The 27,443-nt window shown below is 53.8% G+C and overlaps 1 protein-coding gene and 1 long non-coding RNA gene across 8 annotated transcripts; one reads left to right on the top strand and one right to left on the bottom strand.

Annotated features, from left to right (window-relative positions):
* Positions 1–6: 6 nt before the first annotated feature.
* Positions 7–26,661, bottom strand: Hif3a (hypoxia inducible factor 3 subunit alpha). 6 transcript variants are annotated; one of them, XM_010640856.2, is made up of 15 exons: positions 26,603–26,661; positions 21,170–21,360; positions 19,940–20,085; positions 18,090–18,174; positions 17,737–17,849; positions 17,161–17,369; positions 16,651–16,757; positions 16,332–16,479; positions 11,926–12,044; positions 10,953–11,143; positions 9,834–9,938; positions 5,953–6,224; positions 4,522–4,633; positions 3,082–3,163; positions 7–637 (listed from the first exon to the last, which is right to left on the bottom strand). In XM_010640856.2, the coding sequence occupies exons 1-15, from the start codon at positions 26,626–26,628 to the stop codon at positions 540–542; spliced, it is 2,004 nt and encodes a 667-aa protein (XP_010639158.1). In that variant the 5' UTR covers positions 26,629–26,661; the 3' UTR covers positions 7–539. The 6 variants fall into 6 exon arrangements, with proteins under 6 accessions (XP_010639158.1, XP_010639159.1, XP_010639163.1 ...); XM_010640857.3 differs by lacking the exon at positions 26,603–26,661 and adding an exon at positions 21,528–21,816; XM_010640859.3 differs by lacking the exon at positions 7–637 and adding an exon at positions 4,354–4,452.
* Positions 17,569–24,066, top strand: LOC104873911. 2 transcript variants are annotated; one of them, XR_783615.3, is made up of 4 exons: positions 17,569–17,720; positions 18,369–18,489; positions 23,809–23,866; positions 23,995–24,066. It is a non-coding gene; the product is annotated as an uncharacterized LOC104873911 (long non-coding RNA). The 2 variants fall into 2 exon arrangements; XR_002025941.2 differs by lacking the exons at positions 17,569–17,720; positions 18,369–18,489 and adding an exon at positions 21,816–22,113.
* Positions 26,662–27,443: the final 782 nt, after the last annotated feature.

Raw genomic sequence — 27,443 nt, 5'->3', positions numbered from 1 at the left:
AAAAAAAAAAAAAAAAAAAAAAAGAAAATAGAATTGCTGGAGTTTTGAGGTCTGGCCCAGCACCTGCCCTGGGGGCACCTGAGGATCACAGTACCATGTTCTTATGGACCCTCAGCAATTCTTTATGATTAAAAGCCATAAAAACAAAATTGTAATACAAGAGGGACAGAAAGAAATGTGACTATGGTTATCCATACTCTCCAGAGCCCAGAAACACAGCTGTGACCCCAGCCCTCCTCACCCCTAGTTCCCCAAAATAAAGCCAAGACGGTCAGAGAGGGGAAGACTGAGGTAACCCCATATGGAGAACCCCAAAGGAAGTCCTGAGAGCAGGAGGAGGGGTCCAGAGACCCCCTCCCAGAGGTCACTGAGCTGAAGCCACCCCAAAGATCCCCGAGAGAGTGCGGGCAGAGGGGGCACTGAGGTAGGCCCGAGGCCGGCAGGCACCCAGGAGAGCCCTGCTCCGTGCGTCGTGGCCAGCGTGGAGTGTGGCTGAGGTCCTCCGCGGGTGTGAGGAGGGAGGCAGGAGAGGCGCGAGCTCAGGGGGCCTGGGCCAGGCCTGCGGCCTGTACGAAGTGGCTCCTGGGCTGGGCGGCATCCTCCTCCGGGTAGAGCGAGAGCAGCGAGGGGCCCAGGCCTTTGGGGAGAGATGGAAGGTAAATCCCAGCGGGTGACCACACATCCCATTTCCCCTCCTGGAGTTAAAAAGCAGGGAGGGAGGCAGGCCTGCCCCCTTCCCACAGCAGCACAATCCTGAGCAAGCACAACTGTGGTGAAGAATCTGCGTTCAGGGTCTGGTAGAGCATTAGCTTCCACCCCCAGAACCCAGCTGGAATCCAGGCAGGGGACTTCATTTCTCTGGGCCACGGTCCCCTCACCTGTAAAATGGGCTCATAACAGTCAAAAACCCACATGACAATCTCGGAACAAAACTACCGCCAGTGCAGGTTAGTGAGTGAGCCGCTGTCTTGGGAGAAGTTGCTCCGCCCACATTAACTGAGCACCTCCTGGGCACCAGGCCCTTGCTTTCCCGAGGGAGGAAACTCTTGCCCCTGGGCTGACATTCCAGAGCAGATGGCTGCCCTGATCACAGTCATCACATCCTTCCGATCAAGACCTAGCTTGCACTTGGCACAGAGCGAGTGCTTGGTCAACACTAGCTCTTCATTTACAGCTGTGCCCGGCCGCTGCCCAAGTGCCATTACATGGTACAGCAGCAGCCAAGTCAGCCTTGCCTCCTGGGGCTCAAACCCACAGGGAGAAGGCAAGCTGTGATCAAATGAGGATGCAGATGCCTATGTAACGATAGATGGACCGTGTACTTAGGAAGGGATGGAGGGCCCCAAGGAGCTAGCAAAGAACACGGAAAAGCATTCCAGGCAGAGGGGTTGAGATATGCAAAGGCCCTGAGGCTGCCTGATCTTCAAGTAAGGCAATTTGGAAGCCAGCACAATGCCCTACAGGGGCCCCGTGCAATCTACCTGTTACGGCTTGTGTCTAGATGTCCCCCAAAGCTTCATGCAGTCATAGGTGGGGCTTTTTCAGAGGTGGGTGGATCTAGAGTGACACTGGAACTGATTCATGGTGCAGTGCTAGGATCAAGGGCTCTAGGATTAAGGGTGTGAGTGCTGCCTGCCCTAAGTAGCCTGGGTAAGATACAAATAGAAAGCTGTGGTTGGCCCTTGCTTGTTTTGCTGCCTTCTGCCCACCTCGAACTGTTTCTTCTCTGCGATGCCACCTGCTCTGGAGCGAGCCAGTTATAATCCCTCAGATTACAAACTGAGCTAAATAAACCTTTCCCCCCTTAGGGGTGTCAAGTATTTTGCCTCAGCAGTGAGAGAAAAGTAAGTAAGGCACCATCTCTCACTTTTTCCCTTCTCTTCGCTTTTCCCAAACAGGAGAGACACGGCCCCCCCACATCTTGGCACCTGCCTGAAATAGTGTCCTGAATCATCACGGGTCACTCCTTTCATCTTTGCTTGGCTGTCACCTTCTCTGTGAGGCCAGCCCTGATCAGACTGCTGAAAACAGAAATTCCCCCACCCTAGAACTCCTTTCCCTGGCATGCATAACCTTCCCCATTATTTTCAGCTCTTGCATTTTTGTTTTTGCTTTTGTGATACTACTGGGGATGGACCCAGAGTCTCATATATGCTAGGTAAACATTCTACTGCTGAGTTGTGTAAAATCCTAGTCCTTTGTATTTTATTTTGACCTTGCTAAGTTCCCCAGATTGGCCTCAAACTGGAATCCTCCTGCCTCAGCCTCCCAAGCACCTGGGATTACAGGTGTGTGCCACCACATCCAGTTCTCTTGGACCCTTTATAATGCTTGTTTTTCTACTGTGGTCTTTTTCCCTTCCTGGAATGCCAGGCCCACAAGGGCAGGGGTTTCTATGTTTTGTTCTTTGCATCTCCAGCACCAGGATAGTGCCTGGCGCCTACTGTGTGCTCCATAAACCTCCATGTGTATGAAGAAAGGAGCAAACCAAAAGGCTGAGTGACCCAGCGTGCGATCTGAGATGAAGCAGCAGCCAGAGGACGCAGAATCCAAAGAGAGAAACCTGTTTCTCTGAAGGGCACTAGGGACTAGGGAGCCATAGAAGGGTTTTGAGCAGAGGAGAGTTATGGCAGATTTGTGCTTTTGGAAGATCCCACTGACTGATGAACAGAGGTTCCCAGTAGAGCACTGGGTGGTTTGATAGTTGCACTGGAAATGATAATAATAACACAAGTGCAGCCACTTCTCTTATGCTCCACGAGAGGCTGCTGGGCCAGCTTCCACCGCGGCCACAAGGGAGGATGTTTTGTGACGCAGGCCTTGTAAGGAAAGCTCTGCTGGTGCGGCATCTCCTTCGGGTAAGAACTAAAGCAACAGGCCCCAACCGACAGGGGAAACAGGCTTCAGAGGTAGAAGCTGATAGCTCAGTCTTGCTCCCACCCCAAGGGGCAGCCTCAGTGACCTGTCGTCCTTGCAGGGGCGCTGCCTGTGTCCTCCAAGGCTACATCCGTAACGCAGCACAGCCCCGCCACCCCCATGATGGTGCCCCAGGGCTACTGTATAATCCAGGTTGCGACTCACCCAAAGGCTCACTCATGTCCAGGAGGTGGGAGCGGGGGTCCCGCTGGATCCCTGGGGCTTGGCCTCCCATCAGGAGGAAACTCTGGGGGAGAGAGACAGATCCACCACCACCATCATCATCATCATCACTATCCAAGGAGGCGGGACGGTGCGGTGGTCAGCGCAGGGCACGGTGGGAGTTGGTGGCGGCCTGTGAGCGAGTCGCTGTCCCAGTGTGTCGCTCCACATCCTCCTGTGCTCCAGGGGCTGACTGTGTGTGCAGCCTGGATGTGGGCTGGCTCTGTCGCTCTGTGGACCACCTCAGCCTGTCACCTTGTCACCCCTTCAGGCTGAGGGTGCGCTGCTGCCCACAGAGCTGACCCCGGTGCACCAGCAGGCCTGCGGCGGTCCCTGTACCCTGCCCACACCCTTGCCAACTGTTCTGCTGTTAGATTCTCCCGACACCCCATCTGAGTGTGCCGTTCCTGTCTAGACTGGCTGACAAGGCCGCTTAACCTCTTGTGATGTGCGCCTTAATAATGACACGCGGAGAGTGGTCGTGAGGACTGTGTGTGTTAATCACGTGAGGCACTTAGTGAAGTCGGCATCTGGCACACATCTGGCACTGAACAAATGTAAACAATTGGTACGACCAACCACGCCCTTCATGTTCAAACCGCAATCTTCAGACTGAAAAGCCAGGAAACCTGTGGGCACTAGGGAGCCATGGGAGGTGGTAGAGGGAGGATTTGTGGAATTAACGTGGTCCAGGCTGGCTTTTAGAAAGTGTGTTCTGTTTGCTCTTGTCCAGAATGGACAGCAGGGGCGTGACTGGAAACAAGGAGACTGGCAGATGCTACTTTCTTTTTCTTTCTTTCTTTCTTTTTAAGGTACCGGGCTTCATGCATGCTAGGCAAGCATGTTTTCCCACACCATGAAATGAGATCCCACTGAGTATCAGCTCTAGGCCTGATCATTTAATCTTCATGGCAATCCTGTGAGATTTAACTATCCCCATGTTCCAGATTTAGAAACTAAGGCTCAGGGAGTTGACACCAACTGCCCAAGTTCTCAGTAACTAAGCGACAGACCTGGTACTCGAACCGGCGTCCACCTGACTCTAATAATTAAACTCTTAACTCTCTGCTGGATGTCCGAGACCAAGCCTCTTTTTAGGGGGTCCCATGCGGACAGGGAAAGTTCCTCCTGACACCCGCCACCTGCATTGCTCCCTTTACCTTCTTTGATGTTTCTTCTTGGCATTTATCACATATTGGCAAAGCCTTTTCATACCCATTAGCAGAACTAGAAGATCAAGGTCCTGACTTCAGCTGGACCGTTAATCTTCCGTATGACCTTCAGCCAGCCCCTGGCCCTCTCTGGCTTCCCCATCTATAGAACAAGAAGTTTAAGCCTGCTAGGTTCTGAGAGCTGGAACGTCCCACCAATCCCCAGACATACCAGGCTGACGGGAGGCAGCAGGAAGTTTTCGGGGTCTAGGCTGGGGGACCGTTTGGGGGGTCTCGCGCCCAGTAGCTCCACCCCCTCGTCCTCTGAGCTCTGGGCCAGGGCCCTGAGGAACAACAGGCAAGACTCTCAGACACGGCACAGAAGGCCTGGGCAAGGGGTGGGCACCGGGGCCAGCGGTGAGGAGCATCCGCGAATGCTCCCGAGCACCCGCTATTTCCTTCACACGTGCGCCCACCACCCATGCGTGCGTCCACCCATCCACCGATCCAGGTCTCATTCATCCCGCACTGACCCATCTTCTGCCCACCCCTCCCCCGGCCCAGCCCCCTGTTCGCTCATCTTTCCACTCATTCGTTCATCCAGTTGCTGTTCCACCTCCCTCCCCACCCACCCGGTGATTCATCCATCCTTCCTCTCATCCGCGGCCCCTTCCCCCCACCCACCACATCCTTCCTCATCCGCGGCCCCTTCCACCCACCCACCTGCCCATCTGTCTCCCTACCCACGACGTTCATCGTTTTCCTCCCTCCTTTAATACATGTTCATTAAGCACCCCGTGTGTTACCATCCCCAAGCTGGGAGCTTTGAGGCATACTGAGCCTCCTAAGGACAGAAAAGTGATTTCTCCTGGAGCCTGTGTGGGCACATGGCTTTTAGAGAGCAAAAGTTTGAGTACTAATAATCTAATGTCTAAATTATATGCAGAATACTGCGTGCGTGCGTGTGTGTGTGTGTGTGGTGTGTGTGTGTGTGTGTGTATGTGTGTGTGTACATTTTAGAGTCCACTGCTTTCAACAGGTTCTCCAAGGTGTTAGGAAACTTAGTGCTAGTTTCTCAGACACTGTGGCAGTATCTTCTGTTTTCCAGAGCTGAGGTGGGATCCAGGGCCTCACACCTGCTAGGCAAGTGCTCTACCACTGAGCTGTACCCCAGCCCTTTTTACTTTATTATCATTACTACTATTATTATTGGAGTACTAGGGATGGCAGCCAGGACGGGGCTCTACAACTCTACACTCCCAGCCCTTTCCTTCTTTATCGATTTCCTTTTGAGACAGGGTCTCATTAAGTTGCCCGTGCTGGCCTCAAACTTGTGATGCTCCTGCCTTAGTCTCCCGAGTAGCTGGGATCACAGTCGTGTGCCGCTGTGCCTAACCACGTCTTCGTCATTGTGACAAAAACTGTCCCAAAGGGTTGCTCTGCGGCTGCGGTGGGGTTTGGATGAATGAGAGCAGTAGAGGCCACTGCAGAAGGCACCGAGGTGGGGACAGACCTGGCCGGTGCCAGGGACACGGAGGGCCTGGCTGGAGTGGAGGTGAGGGTGGGAGGCAGGGCCAAGCGTCACACTGAAGTAGGACGTGGGCACAGACAGGTGGGGACCTTCTCTACGCCCCCTTAATGCCCCCCCTTGACCGTAGCTCACCTCTTCCGAGCCCCAGCGGTGGAGGAGGATGCCGAAGGGTCCCCTCTGGGAGGGCTGGAGCAGCTCAGCCGGGGGTCACTCCCCCAGCGGGGCAGCAGGGCGGGCTCAGGGGTCGGAGGTGACAGGCCGTGGAAGCTCTGAGCACGGGGCCGGGGCACGGTCCCTGGAGGTCTGTGGAAGGCCCTGGGCAGCTGCTCGCTGGAGCTGAGCTGGAAGTCGTCATCCATGGAGATGTAGGGGGCCAGCATCTCCAAGTCAAGAGCGTCGGCGTCCTGCAGAGGATGGGCAGGAGGAGTTAGGAGCGTGCGGGTGCCCTGGCTGGGGTCCCGGCTCCACCGTTTCAGTCACGTGCCCAAGGCCCAGAGCTTCAGTTTCCCCATCTGTAAAACAGGTACAAGGACCAAGACAGCCCTCTGATGTTGCCCTCTTGGATTCACACCCTGCTGTAGCCCCTAGCACAATGATCAGGACTGACCTGGGTGACAACAGGAAGTGATTTTGTGTGACTTCCACATTAGGCTATAAAAGGCACAGTTCCCCCACCTTTTGTTGCTGGGGTGGGGAGGCCTGCAAGGAACCTTTGCCAGGCTAGTGAGTGACCTTGCGAGTGGATTCTCTAGTCCCAGCCAAACCTTTGGTGGCTGTGCCCTCACGGGAAACTCGGCACAAGAGCCGTCCACCTGGTCCTGGACCCCTGACCCTCAGGAGTTGTGTGAGGTTTTACAAATGCTCGCTGTTTTCACCTGCTAAATTCTAGAGTAACTGATGATCTAGAAATAAACTTAAGATTGGTACTGAGAATGGTAGGCTGCTAAAACAGCTGTGACTTGAACCGGGCAGGGGCCGGAGGACTCTGCAGAGCACGTTAGAGAAACCCTGAATCGTCTGCGTGAAGGATCAGCGAGAATCTGAAACACGGCTGCCAGTGAGGTGAGAGGGAGTGCAACGCAGGGCAGGACCGGAGCTTCCTTCTTGCATAGCGGCTTCCAGTTCACCTACACTGCTGCCTCTTGTTAAGTGGAAAGGAGAAAATGGAACCAAGGAACTAACTGGGTGATCCAGCAGAGGAGATTTCTAACTGCAGTGTTGAAGCTTCCAGCCTCTGCCCGATTTCTCCCTTGCTCCTTGGTGTAAAAGACAAGAGGACAGAGAAGAGATGGGCTGGGCCTGGTGGTGCCACCTTCTAATCCCAGCGCTCTGGGAAGCTGAGGTGGGAGGGTCACAAGTTGCAATTTAGTGACTTACTGAGACCCTGTCTTCAAAAACTAAAAAAATAAAGAAGAAGAAGAAAGGCTTGGAAGTAGTGTAGTACAAAGGCTTTGTTTTCAATTCCTAGTATTGTATATGTATATATTATTTTGGTACCGGGGATCAAACTCAGGACCTTGTGCTTGCGAGGCAGGCAGCAAAACCACACATACAGACACACACAGGAAGAAATGGTAAAATGCAAAGGAGCTGGGGTTTGAAGAGTCTGAAATTGTCAACCTCTCTGTGTAATAAAGAATGAATTAGGAGCCGGGCTGGTGGTGTACGCCTGTAATCCCAGCACTCGGGAGGCTGAGGCAGGAGGATCGCTGTGAGTTCGAGACCAGCCTGGGCTACAAAATGAGTTCCAAGTCAGTCTCAACTACATAGGGAGACCCTGTCTCAAAAACAAACAAAAAAAAGGAATTAGGGCTGGGGATGTAGCTCAGTGGTGCCACCACCTGCCTGGCAAGTGCAAGGTCCTGAGTTCAATCCCTGGTACCAAAAAGAATGAATTAACTCCCCCCACAGAGCTCTTGCCTTTGTCCTCTTGCCTTAGAGATAACCTTGAAACTTTAGCAATCTCCCAAGTGACATCAAAGTCTTTGAGATTAATCATCCCCTCCTGGCACCACCCTTGATAGCTTACATCACTGAGATGACCCAGGATGGTTTATGCTAATGAGGTGCCCTGGGGTGGGAGCTGTCATGCTAGGAAGACCAACCGTATGATGGATCCTTTGCGGATGGGAAGAGCATCTAGAGATGCAGGGAGGGGGGCGTTAAAAATAAGTTGTGTTAAATACTGAACGTTATCTACTACCTACAATGGATGTAAACTTTTGTATTGCAAATATGAACTAATAAAGACGTTTTTTAAAGGGATGAAAGCCCAGAGAGGTCACATGACTCAAATTAGACTACACTGACTAAAAAAAAAATCAGGAAAGGCAAGCTTGACATGGAAACGGAATTCAGTCACATCGGCAATAACTCAGTTCTGTACAGGTAAATGAAACCTCAATAAAAACTGCGCACCGGGTCCTGGGTGGTTTCTGGGTCAGCAAACTGCACATTGCCAGGAGGGCAACATGTCCCTGAGGACACGGACACTTCCCACTGGGGACTCCTCCAGTCCCAGGTGCCACCTGCTGCCTCTCTTCTTGGCTGGTCTGGTTTGTACTCTTTAACTACAGTATGATGGCAACTGTTAGCAGCTTAAATGACATTCCGGTTTCAGTGGACCACAGACACACTGGTGGTCCACGAGGTGATAACGGAGCGGGGAAGTTCTGGCCACCTAGTGACGAAGCTGTCATCGACATCCGAGGGTGTGCTGTGTGAGCTCACCAACTGTGCTTCCAGCTCATAAAGGTTCAGCACATACAATTATGGACCCACAATACCTAGTTTTGTTTTGTTTTGGTTTTGGTACTAGCGATCGAACTTGGGACCTTATGCTTGCAAGACAGGCAGTGGAACCACTGAGCTACATCCCCCACCTTCACAATACCTAACAATGATAATGGGTGACTACGTTACTGGTTTATAGATCGTTAGGCTTTTGTGGGGGGCGGGATGGTACTGGGGATCGAGCCCAAGGCCTTCACACTAAGCTATGCCTCAACCAGACACTGTGTTGGGAAGAGGCCTTCAGGTCTTGCGAGGGTTCAGGTGTATTTTGCACAAGGGAGAGACATGAATCATTGGGGGCCCTCGGGGACCCCTCCTTTTGGTTTTGGCCCTCCTGGGTAGTTGCCTGGGATCTGTATGCCCAATATGATGCAGTAGAGTGGTGGTCTGTCCTACAGAAGACTGTGCCTTCTGTCTTGGTCCCCTCCTCGTCCCTCCCCTGATACCGCTACATTGTGAGACCACACACTGCCTTCAGGGTGTCCCGTGGGATGAGGAGCTGAGGCCTCCAGCCAATGGCAACACAGGACCGAGGCTGGACAGCACCTCAGAAGCAAGTGCTCCAGCCCAGGACACCGCAGCCCTGTCTGAGAGGGGGACTCCAACCTGAGAGACTCTGAGCAAGACCACCCTGCCAGGGCTGGGGCTGTAGCTCAGTGGTACACGGAGGACACAGGTACAAGGCTCTGGGTTCCATCCTCAAAAGCCAACAAAAGTCAAACCAAAACCACAAGAGCCAAACCAAAGCCAAAAAAAACAAACAAACAAACAAAAAAAAAAAACCCCACCAGCTAAGCTGCTCCCAGGTTCCAGATTCCCAGAAAGCATGTGATGTAATAAATGTTAGCCGTTTTAAGGTAGTAAGTTGTGGGTGATTTGTCATGTAGCAATACCTAACTTATGCCTCATGCCTCCGTCGTCTTAGCCTATCAATCAATCGTCCATCCTAACATCGCCCATGTTCATCCAGCCAGTGAACCAACGGTCCGTCTACCCAAGCATCCACCTATTGATCCACCCGTTCAGGCAGCCAGATAGCTACCTAAACATCTCCGCCCACTTCCCATCATCCATGCAGTGAATACAGTGGCGCATCCGCCCGTCCACCCACCCACTCACCCGTTAATCTCTTGGTCCTTTTAGCCGCCCCTCCACCCCTCCTAAGGCTGCCGTCAGTCCCCAGAGCATGGAATGAAGACTTGTTCCACAGCGGCCCTCACCGGAGCTACGTCTAGATCTGTGTCCTCCACCTCAGGGTTCTTCCTGGCAGCACAGCGTCTGTGTGTGTGCTCCGCAGCCGCAAGTAGTTCATCTGGGAGATCAGCCTGCGGGGAGAGAGCAGGGCCAGGGAGCCCTTCGGCCCTGGGAGGTGTGACTAGCAAGACGTTGTGGAGCTTGGGACAGAAACGAGGGTCGAGTGTTAGACTGCCGGGATGTCGTGGGTCCACCAGGAGATGCAGGGCAGCTTGTGGTGCGCTGGGGTGGCTGATGCGGGGTGTTGAAAGGTCCAGAGAACCTGGGTACACGCAGGTCAACAGGACAGGCAGCCAAGACACTCAGGCCCTCTGGGGTTAAAAGTGTTGGGGCCTGGTGTCTGTAGAGTCCAGCTTTTCTGGGATAAAGGGTGAGGTTAAAAGTCTCACAGTTGTCTCTCTCCAGTGGAAAGTATTTTCTCGCGGTAGAAGGGAGGGATGAGGACAGTTAGCGTGGGTAACAGCCCACAGAGGTCAAAGATTGGACCATCTGCACCGTGGTGCTGCTGAATTGGGCATGGTGGTGCATTTGGGAGGCTGAGGCAGGAGGACTGCTATAAGTTCAAGGCCAGTCTGAGCTACATTGTGAGATCCTGTCTCAGAAAAAAGAAATGGCTGCTACTAGGGTCTGCTGCACAGCTGTGAAAGCCAGGCCCACACATGACCTCATTTCACCCTCCCAGTGACCAAGGACGCAGCTCTTGTTATCCTCACTGTACCAGCAAGGTCACTGAGGCCTCAAGGATTCACTTGCCACGGCTGGCACACCTGGTCAGGAGCAGATTCAGGATTTGAACCCAGGACTCTATAGATCAAGACATTTGACTTTCCTGACTGAGGCCGAAGTACAGAGAGCCCGGAGCTTGGTCACAACTAGGGGCTTGTACCAGTTCAAACATCTTGGAGACTCCAAAGCCAGACTGGAGCAGACTCTGGAATTCTTCACAGCTGAAGAATCTGGAATCTGGGTCTTAAAGGAACTCCAGCCCTGTCTCATCCCAACCTCCCTCCTTAAGCACATAGAGAAACTGAGGCCCTGAGAATAGCAAGGCTCAAGCCCAAGGCCAAGTGGGGGGTACTGCTTACCAGGAGAGGACTTCGGGGGCACCGGGAGGCCAGCGGGGTGCTGGGGGTGGTGGCTACCGCAGCCCCATCCAGGATGGGGGCCAGAAGGCGGCGCAGGTCAGGGCTACAGAAGCGGCGGGGGTCAGCAGCCAGGGTGGCCTCGCTCAGGGCAGGGGGGTGAAGGAAGGCCAGGGTCCAGGGACCCGGGGTATCTGCAGAATGGCGAGGACACAGGGTGACCGTCTGGGGCTGAGGGCCAGAGCCCTGCACACCAAGCCCAGGGAACAGTGACTAATCAGGGCAGCTGCAGTTCTCAGGTTGGGGAGAAGGGGCATGGAGGACCCCTGGGCCAGATTGTGGGGAGGCCCTGGAGGATCAGGGGAAGGGCTCCGTGGCCCAAAATAGCATGCAGCCCTTCAGCTCTGAGGCGCTTACATGTTAGGGAAAAAACAAAACCAGGCCCCAAGGATATTCAGAGGTCAAAATAGTCAGCTCGGAGTCCCAAAAGTAAAGGGTATCAACAATTGCACCCCACACCCAGGAGCACAGGCTGCCAGAAGCAAGTTGGAGAAGGTGAGGCCTTGAAGAACACACAAGGAAGGGAGCTCATCTGGGGTGGGGGTAGGGAAGATGGAAGAGGGAGAAAAGAGCCACTCAAGAGGGTCAAGATTACTGAGGCCAAAGAGCAGTGTGGTGCAAACAACTGGGAGCCACAGCAGGATTGAGAGTAGAGGACGACAAGAGACTGAAGCAATCATCTCATAGTCATAGAAGAAGCGGGATGACAGGAGAGAGAAGAGCATTCTGGGCATGTGCAAAGGCCCTGAGGCAAGAGTCTGGAGTGTCCCAGGAACTGAGGAAGCATGTGTGGATTCAAGAACGAGTGACAAGTGAAAGGATGCAGGAGTTGGGCCCTCCAGGGCTTTGTGAGCCATGTCAAGGCACTCGGGCTTTCTTCCAAGGGTCCTGGGGACACAACAGCCCTGCTCCATACCAAGCCTGTCCCCAGGATTAGGGGCATCCTTCTGAGAGGAGGTGCCACGCTGAAGGGGTCTGCGAGAGTGTCGGTCCGTTTGCTCCAGGGACAGCACCACTCCGTTCTCTTCCACCTGGCTGGGGTACAGTGTAGAAAGAGGAGTGAGAGTCAGAGAGGGTCCTCAGCCTCAGCCCAGGCAGCCCCTTCCGGTGAGGTCCTAGTAGAGAAGGCAGTGGCATCCAGAGGCTGGAGGGAGAGTGCGGAAAATAATCCGTGACCGGTTTGTTTCCTATCAGGGTTTGGCTTTTGTTGACTGCTTGTTATTATACAGGTTGAGTATCAATAATCTGAAAAGCCAAAATCTGAAACCTTTGGAGACCAACACGATGCCACTGTGGAAAATTCCATACCGTGCCAGTTTGTTTCATGCACAAAATGACAACACTTGCATATAATTACCTTCAGGCTATGTGCATAAGGTGTACATGAAACATAGTGACACCCTGTCTCCAAGTAACAAACCAAGCGAAGGAACGACAGAACAAGTCAAAGTTAAGTTGGTCAGTTCCCGAGCTCCTTCTGTGGTAGTACGGAGGAAAATGAGCCAGCCTCTGGCGCATTCTGGGCAGAGGGAAGGGAGGCTGGGCGTGGTGTGGGGGGCACCGAGTGACAGATGGGGGCGATGAAGTGCGGGGACAGAGTGGGGAGACCTGGGAGGGAGGGAGGAAGTGAGTCGAAGCCCCAAGAGCTAACTATTCTCTGTATAAAATTTGCTTACAGACGTCTTATACATGCATTGACGAAAGACATATTTTTAACACATTCTTCATTATATTACCAAATATGAAGCATTTATAGGGCTATATTTTTTGAGTGTTTATTTAGGAAGCTTCTATTCATAGGCATTTTTCATGCTGAAGGGAACGGGTTTCTAAATCCAGCCTTCCTATGGCCCACAGTCTCTGGCTACAGGTGCTCTCTCGGGACAAGGTGGCTTTTGAAGGTGGGGTCTGGGGCTGAGGGCCATGCCCCCAACTGCATTCATCTGCGTCTCATTAGCATAAACCCATACAGGGCAGAAAGTGGCCTGGTCCTCCACCGTCTCTAAACCCACCCTGCCTGGAAACATCCCAATTCAGGCTCTCCCAAAAGCTGCAGCCTGCACACATAGTCACACTGGGACATACAGGCACAGAGAGAACACTCCTACACATCTAGGTACACGCAGGGACAGGTACACACACACACACACACACACACACACACACACACAACTAGAGACACGCAGAGAGAGACACACACACACACACACACACACACACACACACACATTTGGGCTCACACACGTGCACACACTGGGCTCCCTCTTGCTCATTCCACAGATACCTCCAGTCGGGCAGTCCAGTGGCCTGGCTCCAAATGTCAGCTCTGCCACTGTGAATGAGCTAGCTGTGTGACCTTGAAATGGGGCTGAGCCTCTCTGAACTTCAATTTCCTTTTTTGGTCAAAAGAAAACAGTAAGAGTACTACCTGCCCAGGTGGTTAATATATATAAAATGCACAGAACTGTGCCGGGCAGGTGATGGGGACAATATGTGTACTATTGTATTTTTTTGTTGAGCAACTACTATATACCAGACATTGTTCTAGGCACAAGGGATTCAGCAGTAAACAAGATAGAAAAAACTCCTGGCCCTTACGGGGATTAAATGCTATTGGGAAAAAAGACAGATTTTTAATAAAACATTATTTTTGTATTAAGTGTATATATATTTCTATTAAGTGAACTAGGCTAGCCAGGATTGAGGTGTACTGTAAGATACACGCTGGAATTTTAAAAAATTGAACATTAAAAAAGGGATCTGGGACACTGGGGATTTAGCTCAGTGGTGCTGCTGCCTGCCTCACAAGCACAAGGTCCCGAGTTCGATCTCCGGTACCAAAAAAAAAAAAAGGGATCTGGGGACTCAGAGTGTTGCTCAGTGGTAGAGCACTTGCCCAGTGTGCAAGTTCGATCCCCAGCACCTCACCTCATACACAAAGATCTAAAATATCTCAATAAGGATTGTGTGTTGAAATGGTAATTTTTGGCCATATTATATGTGTATATCCACACAATAAGATTTACTCTCACATTAATTTTACTTGTACCTTTTCACTTTTTTTTTTTTTTTTTTTTTTTTTTTTTTTTTTGGGACTGGGGATACCATGATTCTATAGGAAGTATTGAGACAGTGAAAGTACTAAGGAAAAATATCAGGCAGAGTAGAGAGTCTCCGATTCTGAAACGGAGAATCAGAAAAAGGCGGGCTGAACACGCAAGGAAATAGGATAATTACAAGTAGTTTTAAAGACTTTGGAGCAAAAAGTACAGAACACCAAGAGAGAAAATGCCTGACTGCACGTAGGGACTCAGTAGTGACATCTGAGCTGAGACTGGACGGATGAATAGTCATGACTCAGAAGACGGGAAGGAGGGGAGAGAGGGCATTCTGGTTAGTGCAGGCTGCATGAGCAAAGGCCCTGGGGTTTGATGAGTGACTGAGGGGGGGAATGAAGTAGGAGTCCCCAAGGGCCTTCAGCTTTCTCTTAAGGGTACTGGGGAGCCACAAAAGGGCCCTTGAGCAGTGCAGAGACATGAAGTATAAATTGATTTGTATTTCAGGACCCTTGCCGTCAAGAATATGGATCAAGTAGAAATCTCATACTTTCCTGCTGGGATGCAAAGTGGCACTGTGAAAAACAGTTGGCAGTTTCTTCAGAAGTTAAATATACACTGACCATACGACCCACCCGTCCCACTCCTAGATGTTCACCCAAGAGAACTGAGTCCATGTGATCTCAAAAAACCCCATATGGTCTGGGGATTCAGCTCAGTGGGCCACCACCTGCCTTGCAAGCGCAAGGGCCTGAGTTTGGTCCCCATACCAAAAACAAAAGCAAAAACAAAACAAACAAACAAACAAAAACACATGAGGGCTGGGGATTTAGCTCAGTGGCACCGTGCCTGCTTCAACAATGCAAGATTCTGAGTTCGATCCCTGGTACCAAAACGAAAACAAAAACAGAAAAACCCAATATGAGAATGTTTACAGTAGCTGTTCTTGTGATCACCCAAAATAGCAAACAGCCCCAAGTCCTCTAACTGGTGAATGGGTAAATAACCTATGGTCCATTCATACTGTGGAACGCTTGCCAGTGTTCAAATGTCGCTACTGATACGTACCTCGGCATGGATGAATTTTAAATAAGAGACAGTCCTCGGCCTACAATAGTTAAATGAATATTCAACTCTACAATGGTGCAAAAGCAATATGCACTCGGTAGAAACTATACTTGTGTTTCGCTTTCTGACCTTTTCCCAGGCTGACGATACAGCACAGTGGTCCCTCGTGACGTTGGAGGACTTCTGCTCTATGGTGCGCTGTGGTCCTGGGCTATGGGGTTTGGTAGTTCAGGTGTACTTTTGATTTACAATACTTTTATGTTACAGCAGGTTTATCAAGAAAGTGGAAGAGTGTCTGTACATTGTGCTAAGGACGCTAGATCCCAAAGTTTGCACACTATGATGTCCAGTGTCTGACATCCTGGAGAATGCAAAACTCTAGAGTCAGGGGACAGATCAGTGGCTGCCAGGACTAGGGGCAGGGGAGGGGATGGCCACAAGAGAAGTTTTGGGGTGATGAGACTATTCTATAGCTCGCTTGTGGTAGTGGTTACACCATTGCACATATTTGTCAGAAGTCACAGAGCTGTGTACCGAAGCGAGAATTTCCTGTAAATGTAAAAATCATACTTCAAAATTTTAAAAGAGAAAAAAAAAAGATCCAAGTGGTTCTGTTGCTTTTTGGAGCAGTGGTACTAGGAATTGAGCCTAGGGCCTTCATACTGAACTACATCCTCAGCCCTTCTTTTATTATTATTATTTTTTGGTACTGGGGATCAAACTTGGGACCTTGCACTTGGGAGGCAGGCAGCAGCAAAACTGAGCTAAATCCCTGGCCCCCTTCTTTTATTTTAAAAATGTATTATTTTTCTAGTACCAGAAATCGAACTCAGGACCTTGCGCTTGCCAAGCAGGAAGGGCACCTATTTTTTTTTTAACTTAGGGACAGGGTCTCACTAAGTTGCTAAGTTGCCCAGGATGGGGTTGAACTTGCAATCCTCCTGCCTCAGCCTCTCAGAGTGCTGGGATCACAGGCATGGGGCACCACGCCCAGGGTATTTCTTATTTTAACTTAAACATAGAGTCCTTTTTAATTTAAACACTCAGTACACACATGCACATGCATTCACACAGCCACACACGTTACACATGTACACATGCTCACCTCCTCACACACTTACGCACAATACCATGCACAGACGTCTAAACACACACAGACCAGCCCATGCACACCACCAACCCTCTCTCCTCTGCTCACCTGATCAGGAAGTGGACGCAGATGATACTCTCTGACTGGGGGCCCCGGCCCCCCGACACCACCGTGGCCTGGGTCTGGGTCCACAGGTAGCCACCACTCCGTGCCAGGAAGCGATACTGCCCTGTCACTGCCTGGCCCTTGCTCAGCACTGGGGAGGGGGCAGAGAGGGGTCAGGGCCACGGAAGGGCACCTGGGCAGAGAAGGCTCTGGGCCTGGGGTTAGGAACGTGGGGCCAGGGAGGACAAGGTTCCGTGGGGCTTAGGGGAGGCAAAGGCTCCCTGGGGTGGCACTGACTCTGACTGGGGAACAAGTCACATACACGTGTGAATGCTCCTGCTGACTGCGTCAGAGTCCAGGGCGTGGATGTACTCGTAGGCGGAGCAGCCGATCAGGTCATCTGGGCTGTAGCCAGCAACCTCTGCGATCCTAGGATGCGATGGAGGGCTCCCATCAGGGCTCAGGGCTGAGGTGGAGCACAGGAGGAAGGAGGGGACAGAGGACATGGACACAGCCAGCGAAATGAGAGGCAGGGTTGTAGGAGAGAGGAAAGGAGAGTGAAATATAAACAGAGGAGTGTGGGGTGCTGAATATTGGCCCCCAACGATGTCCACATCCTAACTGTTGGAACGTGTAAAGGTGGTGTCTGACAGGACAGAAGGGGCTTTGCAGATATGGCGAAGATCTTGAGAGAGAACCAAGATTGATTCAGAGAGAGACAGAAAAAGAATGAATTAAAGACAAAAAGACCTACAGATTGGCCGGCCCTGGAGAGCCAGATGGCGTCAGAGAAGGGAGGAGGGTGGAGAGTGGCCCTCTGGGCACCGCCCACCTCTCGTCACAGTAGGTGAACTTCATGTCCAGGCTGTGGCGGGTCAGGAAGGCGCCCCGGCCCAGGGGGGGCTCCAGGTTGCCCGGGTGGGGGATGGCCTCGCAGATGAGCACCAGGCACTGCAGGGGGGGCTCGGAGCTGGGGCTCCCGGCCAGGGCCGTCTGACCTGGGGACTTGTAGGCCCTCATGTGTCCAGAGCAGTGCAGCACCTGGGGGTGGAGCGAGCGTGCTGGACTTGCATCCGGGCCCAGAGTTCCCCAGGGGGCTGTGAAGGAGAAATCCCTGAGGAGCTCAGAGGGTCAGCTTGGGGTGCTGTGGGGACGCCCATATTCCAGCCCCTTGAGGATTCCAAATTCAGAGGGCTGAGGACCCCCAGAGATCCAGCCTGAGAAAGGTTACAAGGACCCCCAGAGCCCATCCCTACAGACATCCAGCTTCCTAGATGCCTTAGGCCCAGCCTGAGCGGCCCCAAAGGATAACCGGACAAGAAACAGAGGCTCAGGCAGTGGGAACTTCCGGGCGCAGGCCCCGCCCCTACCGACGGCCCCGCCCACCTCCAGGTCAGCCCCCGCCCACCTTCCAGGTGGCAGCCTTGAGGTTGAGGGTGCGCCCGCGGCTGGTGAGGGTGCTCTTCATGCGCAAGGAGAAGCACCGCTCGGTGGGGGCCTCTGGCTTCTTCTTGGACAGGCCTGGACGCACCGGGGTGGCAGGCTGGTCACCAAGCAGCTGCAGAGGGCCCAGTGCCCTCCAGCACCCAGCTTTGCTAAAGGCTCCCAGCTTTGACCCCCAAACTGGGACCCAGAGCCAGAGAGGGTCCTCCAGGGATCGGGTGTGACCCCCTCAGACCTCAGGGCAGGACCTGTCCAGGGAGGGGGTGAGCCTCCATGCCCTCCTCTGTAAAGTAGGGGTGCCGCCGCCAGGGCACTCACTGGGCCTGGGGGTCAGGGCGTCCTGGAGCTCCTCTTGGTCGCAGGGATGGACGAAGTCAAAGATATTGTGTCCGATGAGCTCCAGCTGCAGGGAGAGGGCAGGGCGGGAGTGATGGAGTCAGTCTCCCCCTTCCCCTGCTCATCTCTCCTGCTCCAGTTCACCAGCCTGGATTCCTCCACCAGTCCTCCTGGTCACCCATTCACTCGTTCACTCGTCCGCTCATCTCTGAGTAACCACTCCTTTAGCACCTTTCTGCCAGGCCCTCTTCTAAACTGTAGGGACACATCAGTGACCACCCAGGCAGATCCATGCCTTGAGGAACTTACTTGCTAATCAGGCAAGACAACTGATAAGAACAGCAGGACAAACGACAAGGCGGCAGGTGACAACTAAAGCAGGGTAAGGTGATGTAATACTAGGACGCGTGCAGAGAGAGCAGCCCTGGACAGATTTTTTTTGAGGAGGTGATACTTGAAAAAAACTGCTGAACAAAGCAAGTGAGGTGGGCTTGTGGCTCCTTGGGGTAAGAATGCTATATAAAAGTGGGGGGCAGCAGTGCAAAGGCCTGAGATGAACTGAGGAAATGAGTTTAATGCTGGGAGGAGAGGATACAGATGGAAGGGGGCTCACAGTCACTCCCAACTCATTGGTGGCAGAATGACATCTTATTCCTCTAAAAAGCTCTTGTAGCTGGGTTTGAATCCTGGCTCTGCTACTCCAAGCTTTGGGGCCTGGGGACATTGACCTGTCTCAGTCCAAGAGCTCATAGCAACAGAAAAACTGGTGCCAGGAGTGGGATTATGAGACGGGAGCAATGGTCAGCTCTGGAATCCATTTACATATAATTAAGTGGTAATTAAAAGTAGTTCTGCTTTCTTTCTTTCTTTTTTTTTTTTGAGATGGGGTCTCACTGTGTAGTTCAGGTTGGCCTTGAACTCACTATGTAGCCCAGGCTGACTTCAAACTCTCAGTGATCCTCCTGCCTCTGCCTCCCAAGTGCTGGGATTACAGGAGTGCATCACCATGCTTGGTCTGTTTTTATTTTCTTTCCTTTTTTCCCCCTTTTTTTCTTGTTTTCTAAATGTCTCTTCTCTCTAGTTCCCCATCTCAATGGGTCCTGCCCTACTGCTGTTCTCCTGCCTAAGATCACTGTCCACCCCTTGCTGATCTCCAACTTCTGTCTCACTCCCTCCAATGCTAGCCTCATGAGGGACCTTTCTAAAATGTACTTGTGATCTCCTGCCTAAGATCACTGTCCACCCCTTGCTGATCTCCCAACTTCTGTCTCACTCCCTCCAATGCTAGCCTCATGAGGGACCTTTCTAAAATGTACTTGTGATTACGCCTCCCTGCTTCAGATCCTTTCATGACTCCCCAGTGCCCCAGAGACAAACTCTTCTGGTTCGGCCTTACATTATTTAGTCTCTGCTGACGTCTCTAGCCTTTTCTCTCTCAACTTCTCCCGCTGCACTCTGCCTCTAGCCAGTAGAAATTTCATTATTTCCCTCAAATGCTGTTTTATCTCACCTCTGGGTGTTTGCAGGCTCCGTCCTTCTACCCAGAGCATTCCTGATCTTCAGTGGTCACTGTTGCCCATACCCCTTTGAGTCGAACTCCTTCACACGTCAGCTCAGCTATCCCTTCCTCCAGGAAGTGCACCAACCTCCGAGTCTTGGTGAGGTATCTCTCCCCCATTTCCCACATCCCTAGGCTGTTCCATCTCAGCCCTGACCGTTCTGTGCCTTGGTGTCTGGTGACATGCCTATCCCCATCCCCCCTCTGTCCTGGTCACTCACCATGCTATCCCGAGCATCACTACGCAGGGCCAGGTACAGAGCGGGCAGCTCACCTGACTGAGGCCCAGGTGTTTGCTGACGTTCTCAGACAGGTAGGCCATGTCTCCCTCGATGGTGAGCACCATGACAAAGCCCTCCAGGGCCTTCAGGTAGCAGGCATCCAGTGGTTCTCCCTCGGCTCTCACATGGTTCCACTCCCCTGGTACCCAGGGCAGGGGGATGGGGGTGTCACTCACCAGTCCTAGGCCCACCCTGTCTAGCTTCCCTCTGCTTTTTCCCACTTGGGGTCTTCCAGATACACCCAAGTGAGTGGGGGCACATCCTGGTAGCCTGGAGTGCCAAGGAAGAGGGCAGGAACACTGAGCTTTCCCAAGGGACACGATTCTAAGGGGTGAGCCTCCTAGGAGTGCAGAACTCTAAGAAGATGGAACTCCCAGGAGTCAAAAATTCAAAGGGGCCAGAAATTTAGCTCAGTGGTTCCGCCACCTGCCTTGCAAGCACAAGGGCCTGAGTTCGATCCCCGGTACCAAAAAACAAACAAAAAAAATTCAAAGGGGTCAGGGCGAGGGTGAAGCTTGGAATCCTAGGGGTGGAGGCAAGCCCCCTAAGTTCTTGGAGAGCAGGACCTTCTAGATGCAGAATTCCAACAAGCAGGGATTCCTGGGGACAGAGCTGTAAGGTGCAAAGCCTATCAGAGGGGTAACATTCTATGGGGCAGGGAACTAGTGGGCAGTGCTGCCAGAGGATAACTATTTCCTCCGTAATCAAAGCTTTTCAAAGCCCTGGGATTCCAAGGCCTCCGTGTGTGTGGGTGGCAAACCCTCCTGCGGAGGAGTGGAATTCTAGCTGGGTGAAATTCAAGGGGAGGGCCACTAAAGCACAAGCTACAGATCAAGACGAGAGGCGGCGAAGGGAAAAGGAACTGTGAAGGGAATAAAAACTGGGTGGCAGAGCCTCACAGGGTATTTCTTGTAAGGGGCCAAGGCCTGCCACGGAACGTCTCCTAAGGGACCAAATCTAAGGCTGAGGGGCCGCAGGGAGTTAGGGGGCCTCCGAGCTCTAAAGCGGCAGGGCTTCCCACAGGCGCATTCCCGGAGGCGGGGCCTCAACTACGATAGACCACCATGGAGGCGGGATTTCCAAGAGTACCGGGCTCCGACTGGCCCAGCCCTCGAGGAGGCGGGGCCTCTCCGAAGAGCGGATTCCAGGGAGGTGGGGCTCAGCGGGGAAGCCTTCCCAGGGGCGGGGCCTTGTCCGGACGGGAATACGGGGGCGGGGCTCACCTGCGGCGCAGAGGCGGTGCATGCGCAGGTAGCTGATGGTGAGGCGCATGATGGAAGCCTTGTCCAGGTGGGCGCTGACGCCGCGCGCGAAGGGCAGCGTGTGCGCCAGCTGGTACAGCACCTCGGTCTCCTGGCTGCGCCGGCTGCGGGCCGCATCCCGGGACTTCTCCTTGCGCAGCTCCGTGCTCGACCTGCGGGCATAGGTGACGTCCATTAACGGCGTCCCCCGAAGAGAAAGAGGTGGACGTGGACGGGACAGCCACTTGGGGTCCGCTGTGTGGCCCCGAAGAGTTCTCGGCACCATCTGGGCCTGGAAGGTTTCACACTCCGAGCCCTCCCTCCGAGCCCCAGATTTTACCTGTCCTGTTGGAAGCCCATGCTGCCAGCCCGTCGCTCCTCTCCTAAGCGTGCCTGAGGCCGCTCTGTCCCCACCCTGACTTATCTACCGTGTATTTCCCAAGCTAGGGACGCCTGAGGGACAGGGAGGCCTCCTGGTGGGAGGGGGCTGGCCGAGCTGGGCCGGAGCCAGAGGAGGGCGGGACCTTGAGGTGCTGGCAGCCTCCCAGGCCCCTCTTCTGCCCTTTTTCCGCCCCACCGGGCTGAGTCCTCACACTCCTGGAGCAGAGATATCTCAAAGTCTAAGGCCCCACCAAGAGGGGCCCTAGGAGGGGCAGGGCCCCAACAGAGTGACACAGCAAACCAACCCCACGTTCTGTCCAGTCAACAGCCCTTCACCTCTGCCCTCCACTTCAAATACTGAATTTTGCAAGTGGGGTTGGATTTGGGGTGCAGTGAGCACTATTTTGTCAGAAACACCTGCCACTTGTCCAGTTTCACTACCACGCCAGCACCTGTGCCAAGAGTGAATTCCACCTACCGCTCAGACAGCCCTAGAAGGAACAACATCGTCCCCATTGCACAGAGGAGGAAACTGAGGCAGAAAGGTGCAGTGCTGGCCATAAATAGCAAAGCACTTCATTTGAACACTCAGCTGCCTGAACTCTTCAATTTTCTGTCTTGTTGGCCCTGGGTCTATGTCCAAGTCTTAGTGTTTCACCCCAATTCTGCCAGTCTTCAAATTCAAATTCCAGGCCTGACTGAACCCCAAATCAGCCTCACCTTGAGAGAAGGTTGCTCTGTGGTCCAGGCCAACCCTGAACTCACTGTGTAGCCCATGCTGGCCTCGATCCTCCCGCCTCAGCCTCCTGAGTGCTGGGAGCTTATTTTTGTGAATAAAGAACTACAGGGTATATTACATCTGGTGTTGTATGTATAGTTGAATCTATGTTTACAATATTGATAAAATCCATTCAGAATAAGCAGCTCTGCTAAGCATTGTGGTTTGGCACTGTGCTATGTATTCTGCGTGTGTGCACACAGATATTCAATCCTCAGCTGAGCCCAAGAGGGTGGCACTTTAAACCTGAATCTTATAAAAGGGACAATGAGTCCCTGGAAGGTTGAAGTTCTTTGCCCAAGAAGTCACAAAGCTACTTCCTGGCCCTCCTGGGATTTGAACGAGGGCAGTGAGGTTCCAGTCTCTTCTGTTTTCTTTTTGGTTTTATGAGACAGGATCTCACTATGTAGTTCAGGCTGGCCTTAAACTCACTATGTAGCCCAAGGTAGCCGCAAACCCCCAACAATCCTCCCGCCTCAGCTTCCCCAGTGCTAGGACTACAGCCATGTGTCATCATGCCTGGCTCTTCAGTCTTTTCTCAAATTCCCCTCCTCGTGACCCAGAGAAGGAGAATCTCAGGGTGGGGGGCTGTACCTTTCTAAATTCAGGGGAGCAGAGGCCACTCTTGGGTGGCAACACCATCCCCAGGCACGAGGGTACAAAGATTTTAGTGGGGAAAGGACAGGAGGCTCAGTGGGGCGGGTTGGGCAGTGGGCAGAGGGGTACGATATGGCCCCCATCCCCTCCCCTGGGGGTGGTGGGGGCAGAGGCCTCAGTCCTGCCTGCCCCAAGGACATTCTGTCCTGTTCTTTCTGTTCCAGCCCTGTTTGTCTTCCTGCCCAGAGGGTGGGGGTGGGCGGGCCGCATGGAGCTGGGGGCCCAGGACAGAGGGAACAGGGAGTGGGGGAAGGGACAGGGTGGGGTGGTGCCCCGCCTCCCAGGCAGCTGGGCTCCTTAATCCTCTCAGTGGCGTCCCTTCCTCTGCAGGGGCCAGCTGGTGGCCCCAGGGGGACCCTTCCTTCCAGCTCCCAGCCTGTTCTCCGGATGTTCTGAGGGAAGTGTGGGCCTCTCGCTGGGTCTCTGGCTTTTTATGCCTTTTGGTTAAACAGAATGGGGACCAGTTCCTCTGGCTCATGGTTCCAAGCCCCACTCTGTTATTTATTAGCTGTGTGATCAGACATGTTGCACAGCCTTGCTGGACATAGCAACAACACCCACCTTGTAGAGGGTGTTTTGTTTTGTTTTGGATTTTTGAGACAGGTTCTTGATATGTAGTTCAGGCTGGCCTCAAATTTCTGGCGATCCTCTTGCCTCAGCCTCCTGAGTGTTGGGAACAGTGTGGGCCACCATGCCTGGCTTCTAGAGGGTTTTAAAGATTAAATGAGTTAATATATGTCGAGGCCTTAGTAAACAAGGCCTGACAACTGGTTAGTGCTAACTGCTCTCCTTCTGTGCACGTCAGGGATGGAAGCTGGGGCTTAGAGGCCTCTTTGCACTGGAGTAACCTGTGGGCATTGATGGTAAGTGACCATGTGATGTGTGCAATTAGGTGTGTGCAATTCTGTGCATGGCTTTTACATAAACACCTTGGGAAGAGGACTACATACCAGTGATGGTAATGACAGCATTGTGTATTACACACTCACAGGGTTGGAGACCCCACTAAATCCTTACAAAGACCCCAGAGAGCTGAAGAGGCGATCTCCCTTGGAAAGAGGCTGGAAGTGAGGCTTCAAGCCGTGGTGGCAGCAGCCGACCGAGTGCCCGGCTCGCAACCCCATCACCCTCGGCAACGCTGGGCTCCACTCCACTCTGCCGCTTTGGTTCATCAGCCTCCTTCCCACTGCTGCCTTCCCGAGGAGGAAGGAGAGAGGGGCTGGGATCGCCTGAGGCTGCAGTGTTCAGCAGCAGACCCATGAGTGCGTTTGCTTCTGCCTCAACCCTGACTTGGACTCAGTTTATCGTGCCCTGTGTGTGAGCCTCCGGCCCATTTGTTGCTCACTGGCTTCTCGTCATGATCTGGGGTGGGAGGGGAAGGTATGACTCCCATTTCCCAGGATATGAAGCTGGGGTTCTGAGAGGCAATCACTGGCACAAGGCCACGCAGCCAGGAAGTGGGCACACTGAGATTTGAACCTGACTTTGGGGCCTGTGTTCTTAAATGCCAACCTCAAGGGGTGAGCCTCCTGCTCTGGAGCCCCTCCTTACTCCTCTTTGCCTAGTGGCCTAAATTCCTCCCCCTGTCCCACTGCTGTGGCCTCTGGATCTTCCCAGCTGGCCCCATGCCCAGCCCTGGTCCAGCCCCTTGGCACTGTGCCCAGCTGGGGACGTGCGGCTGGAACCCTGCCACCCTTCCTCCGTGTTCCAGCCGAGAACAGGGGGTGGGGCCAGGAGGCCCTAGGGTGAGGCCTAGGAAGGGGGGGCTGGGCTGCAGCGCCACGCCACAGCCAGGAGGGAGAAAAGCCCACTTCCGTGCCCTGAAGAACCAGGACCCAAGAGCAAGGGCATGGAAGTAGGAGCCCCTGCCCACATTTGGGGCTTCTTCCGGGCTCTCTCTTCGGAATTCTAGCTGGGTCTGGTGGCAATGCTTGTAAAATGTGTAGGGGACTCGGGGGATTGGGTTTCATCTGTGCAAGGACCCTGCTTGGCATTGCCTAAAGGTGGCCCAAGAGGCCAGGGGCAGGGTTCGGGTTTGAGACAGGATGTGGGGTAGAGGTCTAGGAGAGTCTCTCTGGAGCTGACTTTGTTCCCAAGGAGGTGGTGATCCAGTGGGGCGCCCACCCCCAAAGTCCTGCCTTCTCTGGAGCCCTCCACCCCCGGTGGGCACTCGGGCGCACTTCCCAGAACATCCCTGTTTGGGGCGGGATGGCTGCAAGCCTGAGCTGGCAGAAGACAGGGGTCATGGGATGCAGGGCCCCACTCACCAAAGCCCAGGCCCGTACCATCCTGGGGGTACAGGAGGGGCCAGAGCGCAGCCAGGATCCGGGTGCGAGGTATGAGTGGGTGGTGCGGCATGGTGGGATGATACCACAGGAAAGGGCTGGCCTTGGGTGGTGAGGGGGGAGCCCCCCGGCTCAGCCAAGAGGGCCCTTGCCCGGCCAGGAGGGGGCGCTGGGCGCAGGGGGCCAAGATTAGCCCAGAAGGATGGAGCTCCCTGGTGGGCCCAGAGCCAGGGATTGGAATAGAACTGGAGAGGGGAGTGGGGTGGGGGTGCTAAGAAAACGGGGGTGATGGATCCAATCAGACCTGCCAAGCCAGTGGGGAGGGAAGGGGATGAAGCCTGGGGGCTCTTTCTGGGGTCCCAGGGAAACCTGGTCAGACAGGACCCCTGGCTGTGCTCCCAGAGCACAGGTTGCCTCTGCCCCTGCAGATGGGCACCTGTTGAAAGGTGAACGCAGAAACCCACCCCTGTCCAGGGTGACCCTGCTGAGCCCTGTGGCAGGGGACGCCCCCACGGCAGCTGGCCGGGTCACGCTGGACCAGGTATGGCACTTCCCCAGAGGTGTCCCCCAAAATAAAGTTGGGTAGGTCCCATAGTCCTTCAGCAAGAGAATTGGGTCAGGAGTGAGACGCAGCCAGACTTTGGGAAGTAGGTCAAACTTGTTTCCATTTTACGCGCGGGGAGGGGGGACGGGGGCGGACACACGCAACTTTTTAAAAAGACCCCCTGGGAAAAGTCCCAGGCACCTGCTACAGGGTACCTTCTCTACCCATTTCTAGGGAAACCCAAGGTTTGGGGGATTACAGGAAGGATCGAATCAAAGGCAGCCTCTCTTCTCTGGAAGTCAGAACCTCAATCGCCAGAGGACTCCTTATATCTCAATTTGGGAGTACCCTGAAGATGACCAGGGTCTGACGGCGAAGCACAGCCTCAGTTCTAGCTCCGTAGGCCAGAAGGATCCGCGTGTGGAGGGAGAAAGGCTCCCTGGAGCCCGAGCACTGCTCAAACGCAACCACCTCCAGTTCCCAGGGGATCCAGAGTTTCACCTCCCACAGGACAGGGAAGCCAACTTGCGGTGGTAGGAAATCGGGGATCACGACCTCAAAGCCGTTCCTGACAAAAGGGGAGGAACAACCGGGGACTTGCGAAGATCTCCCACCCCTGCAGTAGGGTAGAAGGTGCGGCGGGGATGTGCCTACAATCGCGCCCCCAGGGCGTCCTAGACTCGCACCCGCTCACTCCCGGTCCAGGTTAAGGGGTCCCTGGAAGAAGAGCCCCTCCAATGCCCATCATTCCCGTGCCCCAACCCCAGTACCTTGCCCGCTGCAGCCCCAGCGCCATGGCTCGCCCGTCTAGCTCCGTAGCCGGAGGAGACCACGAGCCCCCTCCCCTGGCCCTGCTAGCCCCCTCCCCAGCTCCGCCCCCGATACCCCATTGGCTGCGCTGAGCCCATCCCGCGGCTCTGGTTGGACAATGTGTCTGTCACTCCCGGGAAGGAGGCGGGACCAGCGGAGAAGACTTGGAACAGTAACGTGGGGACAGTGTGTAGTACACACCCCCCAGCCACGCCCCTCGCCTCGGACTTCCTCGGCGTTGTAGCTCGCGCCGTCTGCGGCCGCGCCTTCTCTCTCTCAGCCTCTGAAGTTCAGCAACACGGTCTGAACCGCCCAGCTCGCTCTGTCCCCAGCACCCCAGCCGCCACCCCATTGCCCCTCCTCCACCTCATTCCCCTATTTCCTACCCCGGCCCTGGCCTCTCCGACTTCCTGTCCCGGGTCCTTATTTCCTCACTGCACTTCCAGATCCCAACCCTACCCCAGTTCCATCATCCTCAACTTTTTGCACCCCCTTCTCCACCCCCACCCAGTACACCCTGGTCCCTAGGCCTCTCTAACTCCCTTTCAGACTCCTGCTGTTGAATAATTAAGCTTCTGTCAAATCAATAGGCTTTAACTCAATCACACCCACTTTTAAAAGGAGCAGAGAAATGGCATCTTTTACCAATCAAGTGACAAGGGATTTAAAGTCGTCTAGGACAAGTGAAAACTGTATACTTGGGCAAGAAAGAGCACACGCGTATGTGTGTGCATCTGTACACACATGTGCAGTAATCCACGTGGACAGAGAGTGGTATTCTGGGTGCAGTTTCAGCAGGGA

The sequence above is a fragment of the Fukomys damarensis genome, unplaced genomic scaffold (genome assembly GCF_012274545.1).
Source record: "Fukomys damarensis isolate Sample0158 unplaced genomic scaffold, DMR_v1.0_HiC HiC_scaffold_19, whole genome shotgun sequence".
NCBI lineage: Eukaryota > Metazoa > Chordata > Mammalia > Rodentia > Bathyergidae > Fukomys > Fukomys damarensis.
The sequence above is the reverse complement of the archived record's forward strand: the minus strand, read 5'-3'. Positions and strand labels throughout refer to the sequence as shown.

What these genes read in the sequence shown, in the direction of transcription:
- Hif3a (XM_010640856.2), bottom strand. Translation starts at nt 26,628, where the DNA reads ATGGCGCTGGGGCTGCAGCGGGCAAG. An exon ending in CTGGGGCTGCAGCGGGCAAG is followed by an intron (nt 21,361 to 26,602) that starts GTACTGGGGTTG and finishes CTATGCCCGCAG; the next exon opens with GTCGAGCACGGAGCTGCGCA. An exon ending in TAATCCTGGGGACAGGCTTG is followed by an intron (nt 11,144 to 11,925) that starts GTATGGAGCAGG and finishes GCCATTCTGCAG; the next exon opens with ATACCCCGGGTCCCTGGACC.